General features: G+C 38.9%; 2 protein-coding genes and 1 long non-coding RNA gene across 5 annotated transcripts in view; 1 reads left to right on the top strand and 2 right to left on the bottom strand.

Moving 5' to 3' along the window:
- Window positions 1–4866, bottom strand: part of LOC108024268 (tyrosine-protein kinase Src42A) — a 44706-nt gene extending 39840 nt beyond the window's left edge. Inside the window, exon 1 of one of the 2 annotated variants that reach the window (XM_017094158.3) lies at window positions 4051–4866. In XM_017094158.3, the coding sequence (XP_016949647.1) occupies window positions 4051–4341 (291 nt within the window). In that variant the 5' untranslated portion in view covers window positions 4342–4866. The remainder of the gene's footprint in view (window positions 1–4050) is intronic. The other variant, XM_017094156.3, reaches the window with a different exon arrangement.
- A 493-nt stretch (window positions 4867–5359) lies between these two features.
- Window positions 5360–6488, bottom strand: LOC127011043 (uncharacterized). The gene is made up of 3 exons (XR_007764067.1): window positions 6333–6488; window positions 5528–6239; window positions 5360–5476 (listed from the first exon to the last, which is right to left on the bottom strand). It is a non-coding gene; the product is annotated as an uncharacterized LOC127011043 (long non-coding RNA).
- A 161-nt stretch (window positions 6489–6649) lies between these two features.
- LOC108024270 (dosage compensation regulator) lies at window positions 6650–15165 on the top strand. 2 transcript variants are annotated; one of them, XM_017094160.3, is made up of 5 exons: window positions 6650–6784; window positions 6869–7385; window positions 7781–8099; window positions 11080–11770; window positions 12830–15165. In XM_017094160.3, the coding sequence occupies exons 1-5, from the start codon at window positions 6709–6711 to the stop codon at window positions 15040–15042; spliced, it is 3816 nt and encodes a 1271-aa protein (XP_016949649.1). In that variant the 5' UTR covers window positions 6650–6708; the 3' UTR covers window positions 15043–15165. The 2 variants fall into 2 exon arrangements, with proteins under 2 accessions (XP_016949649.1, XP_016949650.1); XM_017094161.3 differs by lacking the exons at window positions 6650–6784; window positions 6869–7385 and adding an exon at window positions 7519–7717.
- Window positions 15166–15965: the final 800 nt, after the last annotated feature.

Here is a 15965-nt window from a genome sequence, read left to right as displayed (position 1 = left end):
ATCAATAAATGCAATACAATTTTGGAATCGAATTGCAATAAACAGAATGTAAAAGTTTTTTGTGTTTAAATTATTAAAAAACTATATCGAAACTTATAAAACAAAACGAAAACAAGAAAGAACGCTACGGCCGAGTGCCACGACTATCAGATACCCTTTACTCAGCGTAAGGGAGCAAAAGGTAAATGGGGATACATAAGCAACAAAGCTATATTTTAAGGCGCCACCTAACGGATATTTCAGTAGATGTTATGTGGACGGCAGACACACAATGCTTTTATAGTTTCCGAGACCTCAGCGCTTATACGGACAGATGGTCAGACGGACAGACAAACATGGCTAGATCGACTCGGCAAGTCATCCTGATCAAGAATATATACGAGTATACTTTATGGGGTTGGAAACGCTTCCTTCTACATATTACATACGTTCCGACTGATCTAATATACCATTTTACTCTACGAGTAATGGGTATAATAAGCTATTAAAAGTTTGTCATTAACTAAAACGTCTTGTAATAAACAATTTTCAAACGTCCACAATGCCTTGTGAATGACTATTAGAGTATTACAACAATAACTTCTGATATCGTGGCGATCTTGCATCATCAACATATAAGTTTTGTTTACGATAGTTTTGATATCGACTTTGGAGACAAATAATGCTTGTAAATTCGACTAAATATACACACTTAAAATGTTTTTATCTGCCCCCCAAAATATTTAAGTTTCTCGCATCAAAGGTATATTTTATTACAAGTGTCGAATGAAAACATATTAAAAAAAGAAAGGAAGTTAACTTCGGCAAGACGAAGTTTTTATACCCTTGCAGTTATAAAAAATTATCAATAATTTTATTAAATTGAATTCGAAACTTTTAAAAATATAAAAATTTATAATCCCAATATTATAAGATAATATGTCAAAAAGCCCCAAAGCTATAATTTGTTTCATATTATTTCCCACCAATTATCCGATCGTTCCTATGACAGCTATATGATATAGTCTTCCGATTTTAATAAAATTTAATTCGAAATTCAACACCAAATAAAAAATGTTATTTCCAAGCGTAGGAGGTTATAAGTTAAAAACACCGAACATATAAATTTTCAATATTAATTTACCACTAGTTTTCCGATTGTTCCTATGGGGGCTATATGATATAGTCGTCCGATTTTGGTAAAATTTAATTCGAAATTCAGTACTAATTTAAAAATGTTAAATCAAAGCTAAGAAAGGTATATGTTAAAAAACACCACAGATATAGTTTTTTTAAATTTTTTCCCAGATAGTGCCTATGGGAGCTATAAGATATAGTTGTCCGATCCGGCTGGTTCCGACTTATATACTACCTACCCGAAATCATCATACCCTCGGATAATTAATGTAATAATACAATACCGTTTTATTTCGTTTTTGATATACTCGTTTATATTATAGTATACGTTTATAATTGAAATGGCACGTTATCTTAATCCTAATGCTCTGTACGCACAATGCTTAAACTAAACGATCTGCAAGGCTATAGAAACTTCGGTTTGCCGAAACTAGATTTCTTGGTTTCTTCTGACTTTAATGCAATCTTCTGACTTTAATGCAATCTTCTGACTTTAATGTAGCAAGTGTATAAAGACCGTCGACCTATAGTACAGGCAGCTTTAAAATAATTGAGTAACTATCACCAAAATCAATGAAACATTTAAAACCTGCAAGTGGATTAGCTTTGCATTTCAATTGCTACGCCTGATGATTGCTTAATGATATAAACGAAAACAAAACAAGGAATAACGCTATAGTCGAGTGCCTCGACTATAAGATACCCGTTACTCACTTTAGGGGAGCAAAAGGATAATGAGAATATATAGCAGCAAAGCGATATTTTAGGGCGCCATCTAATGGCTTTATCAGTAGATTTGTGGGCGTTAAAGAAGGCGTGGCACCTTTTTTTTGGTGTGTTGATGGGTATTGATGAGACAAATACATTCCAGTTTGTGGGCGTTAGAGTGGGCGTGGAAACCCGCTGAAACAAACTGGCGCTGCGTATGAAGCCCAGGAATCTGCATGTTAACTATGAATATTCTACCTCTTACAGTTTCCGAGATCTCAGCGTTCATACGGACGGACGGACAGACTTGCGTCTATATATATACTTTATGCGGTCGGAAACGATTCCTTCTACTTGTTACATATTTTCCGACGTGTTTAGTATACCCTTTTACTCTACGAGTAACGGGTATATATATATTATTTTTTCCGAATTCGGTTCGTTTCTTTTTTATATATTTTACGATATGTAATGATTAATATTTTTGAAATTTTTTATGGAATTAGGTATGTTTGACTGTGATCTTGACATTCATATTTTTTGTATTGAGCTGGAAAATATAAAAAATGCACAGATTCGCACTTTAAAAGTTCCGGAACCAGCCGGATCGGACAACTATATCTTAAAGCTCCCATAAGAATATTCAGAAAAAAAATTTCAAATCTTTGGTGTTTTTTATGGAAATAACATTTTTAACAAGTTCGAATTTATTTTTATTAATTTGGTAAGAAAATAATATGAAACAAGGAAGAACGCTTTATTCGAATGCCTCGACTATCAGATACCCGTTACTCAGCTAAAGGGGGAAAAATATTTTAAGGCGCATTGATGCGACAAACACATTTCAGAAAAAATGAAAATATGAAAAATTAGCACCTACAGTTTTGGGCGGATGGTTTGGTTTGGGCAGTCGATAAGTATTGATGAGACAAATACATTTAGTTACAATTTTTTTTCTATAATAAAAAGGCGATTTTCGTATTGTGGGCTTTTGAGTAAGCGTGAAAAGTCTGTTTGTATGTAAGTATGTTTGATAGTCTCCGATATCATTCAGAATTCTTATGGAAAGACAAACAGACGGATAGACGGACATGGACTCGACTCAGTGGCGTAACTACCGGTGTTCCATGTGTTCCAAAAACACAGGACCTGCAAGGCTGGGGCCTGGGAAATTTAGAAAGCTGAAAAAAAATGCGTCAAGATCAATTTGATATGCGCATGGTAAGTTTGACAAATATCAATTTTACCATGAAATAGTGTCAAAATATGTAATTTTGTCGAATTCTCTCTTTTCGAATATTTCTTGACATCGAAAAAGGGAGGATAGAGCAATATGGAGGCGTTTATTACGTGAGTGAAAGCGAAATAGACCTATTCGAAATTCGACTTGGTTTACTTCAAACATGTTTTCTCGCTTGCACTAACATGGTTTTCATGGCTTTTGAACTTTACGCCTGCGGAAAACGATGTGCGATAGACCAGCTGGTAAGGTGTCTGTCTCTGATGCTAAAGGTCCCAGGTTCAAATACGCCCCAAGGCAGAGTATGCTTTAAGTGTTTAAGAATAATATCTAAAATGTTCTTATAATTTTTGTAACAAAGTTGCATTTAAATAATTTCAGATTTCAATAAAAAAAATAAAAATAAATTTGTCACGGGGAGGACTCGAACCACTAACCCTCTGAGCCAAGGCTGGATTGTGACAAAAAAGCGTTGTCAAAGCTCTTTTCTAGAAAAAAGTGATACCGCTAATGTAAAAATTATATTACCGAAATATCGTTTCTCACATATTAGGGCCAAATTGATGATTTCATCAAATTAATCATCATATCATAACAATTTTTTTTTCTGTGTACCAATTACATACTTTCTGACGAATCTAGTATACTCTTTTTCTCTACGAGTATAGCTATCCTTTTATTGCTATTAAACGGTAGTGAAAAACCTTATTGCAGTAGGGAAAAACACGTATAATTTCTGCCTGTTTTTAACAGCCAAAAAATATTCTTACATATTCATTTACCCTATTTTGCTTTGTGTGTCCCTCGTGTATTTCTCAAGCAGAAGTGTAAAAATGTTAGGATTTAAGGTGTTTTTTTAAAGAAAGGATGACATTTTCTTACTGTTATTTTCGCAGCGAATGAAAGGTTTACCACTACAACTAGCACAAATAAGAAAATAGCAACACTTGTGATTAAGGCGTGAGCGTGAACGTAGTAACACTCACCTGTGTGTCATTCAGGATCTCCAGATGCTCCCCCTTTCGAAAGCTTAAATCCTCGTCGGTACGCGCGTCGTAGTCGTAGAGGGCGACAAATATTTTGGCATTGGTGCCCGCAGTGTCGCTCTCGGGGATCTGGGGTACGGGACGGATTTGCTCTGCTGGCTGTCCAGCGTGTGAAGGCATAGGAATCTGGGGTACGCCCACTCCCACGCCGATGGTGGGTGGGTCGTCCAGCTTAATGCGATCGGCTGGTTTATCCGGCTCGCCCTTTTGGGTGGTGAGGCAATTGCCCATTGTTTGATAAGTAGTAGAAGTCTGCTCGAAGTCCGATAGCTAAATACAATCAATAGAAGCCAAGTTGCAGCGAACGCGTTTCACTGCTTGGTAATTGTTTATCGCTGCAAGATCAGCGCTTGGGTGTTGGCACTAATTGAAGCTCTCACTGTATCCACTTAACCTTAACGCTTACAATTTGTGCAAGTTTTTGTGGCGGTTTCGCTTAAATCTCTGATTTACAGAGCAAAAACTAAATTAAATGCTTGTCCACGACCAAGCCTGTGCTATTGTGTGCGTGTGTGAGTGTTTTCTCACATTTATCTACATTCGCTAGTGTGTGTGAGTGCGCTGTTTGAGAGTGTGGGATGTATTGCTGGCAACAAAATAATCGAAATAAATTCGACGTGAGGACACAGATTTAAATTTCAGACGAAATGGGTAACTGTCGCGTGCACTATTTTACATCATTTCTTTCAATCGCGTTTACATACATATTTTACTTAGCTATCGCCCTCTTTTTCTGTCGTGTTACACGGAGACTGTGTGACCGTGCCCAAGACAAGAAAAAATACCTATTTATTTAAAAAGATATTAGAGTACTGTCATTTAGGATTGTGAATCTGCATTAAGCCTAATACTCACATAAACGTTCAGAGCGCGATTACCAAAGGAAATAAGGCGGTTTACGCTTTTTGTCGGAGCCCTTTTTCACCGTGGTACTTAAATGACCTAGAAAGCTATCCAATTTGACAACTGTATTCCGATGGACGCCGTGAGCCGAGGCGCAAAGAATAAAAAGTTTGATCATGGGCTGTGTTTGTGTTTTCGATATGGCCACGAACATTTAAGAAATTAAGAAACAGTTCCAAAACCCACAAAAATCGCCTGCAGGTGTTCCATTTAGAAGTATGGTGGGGCACGACCCACATGTAGCATTTCCTTAGTACTCAGATCCAAAAACAAAAATCTCGTTCTTTGAGGTGTGACCGAAATTTTTTTAGAGTTCACCATCAATGCGTTTATTATATAACGTACAGTTAGGCAGCTGGCATGGGTAACAAACAAAAAACAACTCCAGATCTTCTGTCCTCCAGATCTTCTGTAGGTGCAGCCCAGCGATTCACAAATGGAGGGCTCATCGGGGAACGCATTACTAGTGGTTCTGATTTGTATGTTTTTAGGAAAACAATATTTACAAAACTACCTTTTTGGAATCAGTTGGTTTATGTTGATCAGCTGTTTTTGCTGCAGCGATTTTCTATGAATACAAAAAAACTGGTCGAAACAGCAAAAGCCATGAACAATTCAATTGACATTATTTTTAAGGTATTTGTTGTTGGTGCATGACCAAGGAGCCTTCCAATGGATCGGAACTTGGCAATTCATCTCATCTCGAAAAGATTTATTGCTATGCCATTTCGTTTAGGAAATGACTAACCTTTAGCGGATTTCTTACTTGGCACGTCCTAAGAATTGTCTAGGTATTAAGTATTAAGCTAAAGGCTTTTTATGCGCCATCCACCTTTAAAATGGTTGCTTAAAAAGATATGTTAAAAACCCGTATGCAAGGAAGGTGTTATCAATTTTTTAAATAGCGTCTTCCTACAGAGATCCATCTACGTTCAAAATTTCCAGTTAGTTCCTCATTCAGATTTGTGCAGTAGTTACGCGATGTTTACCGGTGCAACACCGTAAAAATTTAAACATTCACTACAAAAACGTAAACAATGATGACAGTGAACAGGTTTGTTTAGATTAGCCAGATCAGCTCTTATCTTATGCTTGACGGTGGATGTCTGCTCTGTAGGAATCGGAGTTCCCCATTTGAAAAGGCTGGTATAGAAGTGGCAGGTTTGGTTTCAAAAGACACAGATCTTCAGGTTAGCTGCTGTCGGATGGTAGATGGCAGATGTGCCCTGTGGAAATCAAAGTTTCACATATCGAAAAGTGGTATTTTAATTGACTAGCTCCTATAGGATTATCTCCAATTTTTGTCATATTGCGTATACCTTCATACACTTTAAATATGCATTACGTTGCCTTTTCCACACATATGAAAATAAATTCGACGAGTTGCCGCTCAATTTGCATAAACTGCAATTTGGCGTCATTTTTATTTTTTTCATATAAAAATCTGGCTCCTCGCTCATCTTGCTTTTGCAACATCGGCTCAGTTGGACCAACTGGGAAAAATCAAAAAAGTATTTTTAAAAATTTCGATACTCGATATATTAAGTAAAAAATATATTACGATATAAATATTCATTTATATTCATAAAACATCGATATATTTATATTTGAATGAATTTTTCACATACCTAGTGCGGTCACGCTTTTTGGTGTGTTCATTCTAAGTTGATACGGCAATTCAATATATTTAAGAATATGGATATTAAGTCATTTCTTTATGAATTTTGCGCGAAGTCGCGTATTGAACCCAAGTTTGACGTTCGTCAAACGGGTGAGTGAATAGAATCTTTCCATTGATTGGAATTTTTTCAATTATATATTTATGTGTATATGCATGCTTTTCACTTTTTTGCAGGTCCCAAAAACCGTCAGCGTTTTCTGTGTGAGGTACGGGTGGACCAGAACAACTACATTGGTGTGGGAAATTCCACTAATAAGAAGGATGCTGAGAAAAATGCGTGCCGCGACTTTGTTAACTATTTGGTGCGGGTCGGCAAGTTGAATGCCCATGATGTGCCGGCGGATGTAGGTACTTCGGCGGGAACTGGGCCCAGATCAGGTCCTCAGGGCAAGGGCGCATCTATGGGGGGACAGCAGAAGCGCGTGTTTGGTGGCCAGTCCGGCCCGCACGATCTGGGTGAGGCCTATCGCCCTCTGAATCACGAGAGCGGTGGCGAAGGGAGCCGGTTTAACATTATCGATCATGTCCAAGAGCAAAAAGACATGAACGAAGCTGAGTCCATCGATGTTAACGCCGCTATCCATGGCAACTGGACCATAGAGAATGCCAAAGAACGTTTGAACATGTACAAACAGGCAAACAACATCCGCGACGATTACAAGTATACCCCTGTGGGCCCGGACCATGCTAGGTATGTGCTTTCTATATTTTTTTTGCATTCCGGATTTGGCCAAATTTGTTCTACGGCCAACTCTGGAATGCAGTCTGAAATCCTTGGGAAGACTGTGAACGATCCGTGGAGTCCTTGAGGTAGCAGAGTGACGTAGTACGACACACTAAACTACAAAAACCACGTACCACTACCTTGTATGGGATCTGTAAGCAAAACGGATGCCCGTGCACGGCAGTGTAGATGGCAATCACACAAGGGCTGGCTTACCAGCTGCGTCTTTAACAATAGTACCACATCGCTCTGCCAGCTTGACCCCTCTCCACGGTCGCACACAATAGCCTGCACATATGGTAAGTTCCGAACCTAGACTGCATGCTTCTCCGAAACTTTCTCTAAAATCTTTGTCATTCTAGGAGTTTTATGGCGGAGTTGTCTATTTACGTGCCGGCGCTTAAGCGCAAAGTGACGGCCCGCGAGACGGGTTCAAACAAGAAGTCGGCCAGCAAGTCATGCGCACTGTCCCTGGTGCGCCAACTGTTCCACTTAAAGGTGATCGAACCCTTTAGCGGTACCCTAAAAAAGAAAAAGGACGAAGAACTAAAACCATATCCAGTGAAGTTGGCGCCCGAGCTAGTCAATAATATAGACGAGGTGATCCATTTACTAGACCTTCCTGTCGTAAACCCACGTAATATAAAAATAGAGTCGGACGGAACTCCTATTCCACTGATTGTAAGTGATACAATACTAGTTATGTAAATATACTTTTTTATGTATGTATTAACCCAACAACCGCACCAATAATACCAACATCGTTTATACATATATTTATGCGCGCTGGTCTGTTCACTGCGGCTCAAAGAATTAGACTAGAAAACAAGAATATATGAGACTCAAAGAATAGTCTTATTGAGAGTCATTATGGAGGTGCAGGTTCCCACAGGTTCGACAAGGATACGTTTTCGACTCCATAGAGTATATATATTCTTGATCAGGATCACTAACTGGGTCGATCTAGTTATGTCGGTTTCTCCGTATTAACGAAGAGATATCGGAAACTACAAGAGGTACCCATTTGGGAGTTGTCATGTACATAGATTGCTGTTTTTTTTTAGCATGATGCCACGCCGAAAACTATGCCGAAATTGTTATCTAGAAAACAAATTTTAACTGAAACGTATGGGGCTCGTCAATACCTATCGTTTGATCAAAAAAAATGTTCTACGCCCTATTAATTGACTTAAAAAAGTTTACAATTTATCATACAATTTATCAGCCGCCGAAATTGTTAAAAATACAAAGATCATATTCCCAAGAGATAAGATAATATATGAGACAAGAAAAGAAGTTAGCTTCGGCAAGCCGAAGTTTGTATACCCTTGCAGTTATAAGAAATAATAATAAGAACTGTTGCTAGAATCAGTGATGTTGAAAATAAATTATTATTTTATTATTTCTCTGAGCGTGTTTTTGTTATGAGTCGTCCGATTTTTATTACATTTAATTCGAAACTCTAAAAAATTTAAAAAGATATATTACATTATGCCAAAAAACATGGAAGCTATAATATCCCATTAGTATTCCGATCGTTCCTATGGCAGCTATATGATATAGTCCTCCGATTTTGATAAAATTTAATTCAAAATTCAGAACTAATGAAAAAATTATATTTCCAAGCTAGAAGGTTATATGTTAAAAAACACCGAAGATATATATATTTTTTTAATTTTTACCCCGATAGTTCCCATGGGAGCTATAAGATATAGTTTTTCGATCCGGCTAGTTTCGACTTATGTACTACCTGCAAAAGAAAGAAGACTTTTGTGAAAGTTTCAGCCCGATAGCTTTAAAACTGAGAGACTAGTTTGGGTAGAAACGATCAGACAGACGGACGTACAGACGGACATAGCTAGATCGACTCGTCTTGTGACGCTGATATATATACTTTATGGGGTCGAAAACGTCTCCTTCACTGCGATCGAAACTTCTAAAAAAAACACTAAATATAAAGCATTTTTAGTTTTTTTTTCGATTATTCTTATGGGAGCTAAAAGATAAAGTTGTCCGATACCGCTGTTTTTAAGAAAGCTTCAGCCCGATAGCTTTACAACTGAGAGACTAGTTTGCGTAGGTCCAAGACTATATATGATTTATGGTTTCGAAAACGTCTCCTTCACTGCGTTGCAAACTTCTGACTGAAATCTTAATACCCTCTGCAGAGTTTGAACACCTACGAATAAAATTCTTTGCTTATTCAGCGTTAGTTGTACTTTCAAACGTGAACGTGAATTTTTGAGAAAAGTTGACAATAAGAAACTCAAAATAATTTGTTTTACTGTTCACTGTACACACAAAAGAATTTGGTGATAAAATCAATTGCAGTTTAGTAACCATAAAAATTGTATTTTACAATTAAGAAGAAAGGAAGTTAACTTCGACAAGCCGAAGTTGGTATACCCTTGCAGTTATAAAAAATAAACTTAAGTAACACCATGTGAAATTTTTAAGGATTCTTGCTGAATAATAATTTATTTTAATTCCTTATTTAGACCATTTTTTGTGACATATATCTGTTAGAGTAGTCCGGTTTTTATTAAATTGAATTCGAAATTCTTAAAAATATAAAAATTTATAATCCAAATGTCTTAAGATAATATGTCAAGAAGCCCCAAAGCTATAATTTGTTTCATATTATTTTCCTACCAATTTTCCGATCATTCCTATGACAGCTATATGATATAGATGTCCGATTTGGATAACATTTAATTCAAAATTCAGAACTAACTAAAAATGTTTTTTCCAAGCTGAGAATGTTATATGTTAAAAAACACCAAAAATATCATTATTATTCATGTTTTCCGACTAACCGATCGTTCCTATGGGAGCTGTATGATAAAATTTAATTCGAAATTCAGAACTAATTTAAAAATGTTATATCCAAGCTTAGAAAGGTATATGTTAAAAAACACCAAAGATATAATTTTTTTAAAATTTTTCCCCGACAGGTCCTATGGGAGCTATAAGATATAGTTGTCCGATCCGGATGGTTCCGACTTTTATACCACCTGTAGTAGAAAGAAGACTTTTGGGAGAGTTTCAGCCCGATAGCTTTAAAACTGAGAGACTAGAAACGGACGGACAGACGGACATGGCTAGATCGACTCGCCTAGTGACGCTGTCAAGAATATATATACTTTATGGGGTCGGAAACATCTCCTTTACTGTGTTGCAAACTTCTGACTGATATCATTATAACCTCTGCAAGGGTATAAAAATGATAGTATACATATGTATTTGTTTTTGCGTTTTTTTTATTATTTAATTTTTTAGCCACAATTAAAATAGTAGAGTTTACGTTATGTGTATTTTTTTATTGCAATAGTAAATTGTTAAAAAACTATCACAAGAGCTGGGGGTGAAAACGTGGTCGAAAACGCTTTTTTTCACCCGTTACATATTTTCCGACGAATCTAATATACATTTTTACTCTAAAAGGGACGGGTTTCACGCTTCGCTTATTTTAGGCGGACTGCCTCATACTCTTAGACAAAATAGTTTTAATGTACCGAAAAATATTTTAAAGAAAAAGAAGCCAAGTTGATTATAGTTACATAATTCCTGCATTAGTCGATTATACCAATAATTTGTATTTTGTGTATATCGAAAATAAACTATTGTAGTCCCCTCTAATTAACGACTGTATTTTACATAGGTCAACGTAAACCGCATTGACTCTATTCAACCAGATGGGGAGAAACGTCAAGAAAGCTCGGTAATTCCGTGGGCCCCTCCTCAGCCAAATTGGAACACCTGGCATGCGTGCAACATCGACGAAGGAGAACTAGCAAGCGTTTCTATAGATGATCTTTCAATGGACTTCGAACGCTCGTTGCGAGATCGCCGCCAGAACGATGTTGAGTATCGAAAATTCCTAGAGTTTCGCGACAAGCTGCCCATCGCAGCGATGCGTTCCGAGATTTTAAGCGCCATTAATGACAATCCAGTGGTAATCATTCGCGGAAACACAGGATGCGGCAAGACAACCCAGATAGCCCAGTACATCCTCGACGACTACATCTCTTCCGGTCAAGGCGGCTATGCCAATATTTACGTAACCCAGCCACGCCGCATTTCGGCTATTTCAGTAGCGGAGCGCGTAGCCCGTGAGCGGTGCGAGCAGTTGGGCGACACTGTCGGCTATTCTGTGCGATTTGAGTCCGTTTTTCCAAGGCCCTACGGTGCAATCCTTTTCTGCACTGTGGGTGTGTTGCTGCGCAAGCTGGAGGCTGGCTTACGCGGAGTCTCGCACATCATAGTTGATGAAATTCATGAGCGAGATGTGAACAGCGACTTCCTACTGGTGATACTTCGCGACATGGTCGACACCTATCCGGATCTGCACGGTAAACTCAAATATTTATGTTGCGACTTATTTTTCAGGCGGTAAAGTTTCAATAATAATAGTTTACAAATATCTATAATCTTAAACCCACATTCCTGGTGCGCTTCGTCACTACGTGGACTGCCGTCCACAGAAATGTAAGATAAAATAATTATGTTGTTTGTTTCATAAAGTTTAATACTTTATCGTGCTGAAAATATTTTATTCATAGAATACATACAAGTTCGAGTGACTTGACTTTTTTTTCTAACTGTGCTTGAAGCCTTAGACTTAGAGAAATTTGAGGTATAGTTTCCGAGATCCCAAGTTCTTAAGAAGAGACTGACATGGCTAAATTGACTTGGCTAGTGTTCCTAGTCGAGAATATATGTACTTCATAGGGACGGAAACGCTTCTGTCTAGCTGTTACGTACTTTCCAACGAATATATGTATCCATTTATGCAGTATTCGTGTCTAGTCTCGACTATCAGATTGACAAATTAATTCGCATAAAACTCTTTAGGAACTCGGGTATCTTCATACGAGAGTTTGTTGTTAGGATAAGGGGGGAGGTTTTTGAAACAATTAAACAACTGTAAATATATATATATTCGTTTAGTTATTACTTTAAATGGTAAATTAGTTTAAGTAGTATAAGTTATTTGTTTGAAATATTTTATTTTTTGTAGGTAAATTACCTTGTTTAAGTATTTGATATAAAACATAAATTTGGTCACAAGATAAAAGTGTTTTAAAATCAATTCTAAGCTCAAGCGCTTATAAGTTCATGGTTTTCCCAGAGTCTGGTTACCAGACCCAAAAAATAAAGATGAAAAGAACACATCGACTCACATGCAGTCCAAATCTCCAAGCATCTGAAACAGAGATTCAACTGCAATACAATGACTCTTATAAATTGTTCACAGCAAACGCCTAAATCCAAATTAAAAACACTGCTATCTATCTATCTATTCAAATTTGAAATTGAGTTGATAGTTAGGCACTCGACCGTTCTCTTCTTTTTTTTTTGTACAGACTGATATGCAATGCCACTAAAATGAAATTCTTATTTGTTTGCAGTTATTCTCATGTCGGCCACTATTGACACGACGCTCTTCTCCAAGTATTTTGGAGGATGCCCCGTTCTGGAAGTTCCGGGTAGAGCCTTTCCCGTACAGCAGTTCTTTTTAGAGGACATTCTTCAAATGACTGACTTTGTTCCTTCGGTGGAGTCACGCCGGAAACGAAAGGAGGCAGAGGACGAAGAACAACTTCAGCTCTCAGAAAACAAGGAAGAGATAGAGACAAATTTTAACAAGGTGTGTGAAGACAAGTATTCACAAAAAACGCGCAACGCGATGGCCATGCTTTCCGAATCGGACGTTAGCTTTGAACTCCTAGAGGCATTGCTGGTGCACATTAAGTCAAAAAACATTCCCGGTGCCATCCTAGTGTTTCTGCCCGGCTGGAACCTGATCTTTGCGCTTATGAAGTTTTTGCAAAATACGAACACCTTTGGTAACTCGACCCAATATCGCATACTGCCGTGCCACTCGCAGATCCCGCGAGACGACCAACGCAAAGTTTTTGAACCAGTGCCAGAAGGCGTTACTAAAATCATTCTCTCCACCAACATTGCGGAGACGTCAATTACAATCGACGACATTGTTTTTGTAGTTGACATTTGTAAGGCGCGCATGAAACTCTTTACTTCACACAACAATCTTACCAGCTACGCCACCGTATGGGCCAGCAAGACCAATCTAGAACAGCGCAAGGGTCGAGCTGGACGAGTCCGTCCAGGCTTCTGCTTCACGCTCTGTTCTCGTGCACGCTTCGAAGTACTTGAGGATACCCTCACTCCTGAGATGTTTCGGACGCCGCTGCATGAGATGGCTCTCACTATTAAATTGCTCCGCCTTGGCGCCATTCATCACTTCTTGTCTAAGGCGTTGGAGCCACCGCCTGTGGACGCGGTCATTGAAGCTGAGGTGTTGTTACGGGAGATGCGATGTCTTGACATTAACGACGAACTTACGCCATTGGGCCGCCTTCTGGCACGCCTTCCAATCGAGCCGAGACTGGGAAAGATGATGGTGCTCGGGACGGTTTTCGGCTGTGCCGATCTGGTAGCCAGCATGGCCTCCTACTCCAGCACTTTTTCAGAAGTGTTTAGCCTGGACATCGGCCAACGCCGCCTGGCAAATCATCAAAAAGCTTTAAGTGGAAGCAAGTGTTCCGATCATGTGGCCATGATCGTGGCCTCACAAATGTGGCAGCGCGCAAAACAACGAGGTGACCCTGAGGAGTCCCGCTTCTGCGACTGGAAAGGACTGCAAATGAGTACTATGAATGTTATATGGGATGCAAAGCAGCAGTTGCTGGATCTGCTTCAACAGGCCGGATTCCCAGAAGAGTGCATGATACCGCACTATGTAGACTCAGAGACTAATGGCGATGACCCGGTACTGGACATGTCTTTGGCTTTGCTATGCATGGGTCTCTACCCTAACATTTGCGTGCATAAGGAAAAGCGTAAGGTGCTAACTACAGAGTCCAAGGCGGCTTTGCTGCACAAAACTTCAGTAAACTGTAGCAACTTGGCTGTTACCTTTCCGTATCCGTTTTTCGTTTTCGGAGAGAAGATACGCACGCGCGCCGTTTCCTGCAAGCAACTATCTATGGTTTCGCCTTTGCAGGTACTGTTGTTCGGATCGCGTAAAATAGATTTGGCCGCCAACAACATAGTGCGCGTTGACAACTGGGTTAACTTTGAAATGGATCCTGAACTCGCTGCCAAGATCGGGGCTCTAAAGCCGGCACTAGAGGATCTTATAACGGTTGCTTGTGACAATCCAGCCCAAGTTCTGCAGCTAGAGGAACCATATGCCAAACTGGTTAAGGTGGTTAAGGACCTCTGTGGTAAGGGCGCAGGCGATTTTGAACTACAGCGTGACTCGGGAATTTTGCCGCACCACACACGTCAGTTCAGTTCCGGAAGTGGACCGGCCAAACGAGGTCGTTTCGATGGGGGCGGCGGCAGTGGTGGAGGACGCTTTGCTAACAGAGGTTTTGGCGGTTATGGCAACCGAGGAAACAGTAGCTGCGGTAGTGTAAGAGGCGGTGGATATGGAGGCAACGGTGGAGGTTATGGAAACTATCGAGGCTTTGGAAATAAGGGAGACGGCTTTGAAAGCAATAGACGATCAGGAGGCGGCTTTGGAAACTCTGAAGGAAACTTTGGAGGATACAACGGCGGTGGAAACCAAACTGGCAGTTGGGGACGCTTTTAACTTTTAATATCATATTAAGTCTTAATAATATATGAAGATATGTAAGTGTACACGAGATTGCGGGTCATTTGGATATCTGCTACGTGGTATATGAATAAAAGACATTTAATCGCATGCCCAAGATTTTAAAGGGTATATGTGCGCCAGATGGCAATCAATACTGCAAAAGAAGGTCGCGCTTTGTTTGAAAATTTCGTCACAGGTCTTCCTATGTATGCGGACGATTTGGTTGCGCTGTGACTACAAGTTTCGGATTTCAATGTTATAGACCGACTTGGTGGAGGCTATGTCGAATGTCAGAAACTTTTAGCATTTCTAACGCCTTTCTATGTGGATATTTTGCTTTCAATGTAGGTATTAAAGGCTTTGTTTTTGGGACTAGTCATCGACATATTTCAGGGAGGGGAAAAATAGCTTTCGAACTTTGACAACGGTTATTTTAAGACGGATTACGAATATACTAGTATGATAATAGTATATGGATGACGATTGGATCACATTCCTTGGGGTCCCACGAATGATAGAGTGGATCCTGGATCATCTGCGCACAAAAATCACTATTTCATCCAAACCCTCCAGTTGTAGTCTTTATTTGCCCGAATTTATTTCGTTAACACATCACACAACACACAAAACATCTCCTAAATTGTAACTTTGGATTTGCATTTACTTAATATTTAATAAAAATCTTTATCCATTCTTGGAATGAGTGGCAAATTTTCTTTGTCAAAATGCACATAATTTAAAATAATGGAAAATGATGGAATGAAAACGATTAATTTAATTTGCTTACAATGCTTTAGAATCCACTTTCCAATTCGTTCCATACGACACACGGCAGCTCCCTTTCGTCGTTTGAGTGGGAGGAGTGGCCGTGAAAAAAAGTAAGTGTTCCTTTTTCTGGTTTCTTATCCATGTTTATT

Source organism: Drosophila biarmipes, chromosome 2R (genome assembly GCF_025231255.1).
Source record: "Drosophila biarmipes strain raj3 chromosome 2R, RU_DBia_V1.1, whole genome shotgun sequence".
Classification (NCBI taxonomy): Eukaryota; Metazoa; Arthropoda; class Insecta; order Diptera; family Drosophilidae; genus Drosophila; species Drosophila biarmipes.
This window is presented reverse-complemented; position numbering and strand designations above follow the sequence as displayed.

What these genes read in the sequence shown, in the direction of transcription:
- LOC108024270 (XM_017094160.3), top strand. Translation starts at nt 6,709, where the DNA reads ATGGATATTAAGTCATTTCTTTATGAATTTTGCGCGAAGTCGCGTATT. An exon ending in GTTTGACGTTCGTCAAACGG is followed by an intron (nt 6,785 to 6,868) that starts GTGAGTGAATAG and finishes ACTTTTTTGCAG; the next exon opens with GTCCCAAAAACCGTCAGCGT. An exon ending in GAACTCCTATTCCACTGATT is followed by an intron (nt 8,100 to 11,079) that starts GTAAGTGATACA and finishes TATTTTACATAG; the next exon opens with GTCAACGTAAACCGCATTGA.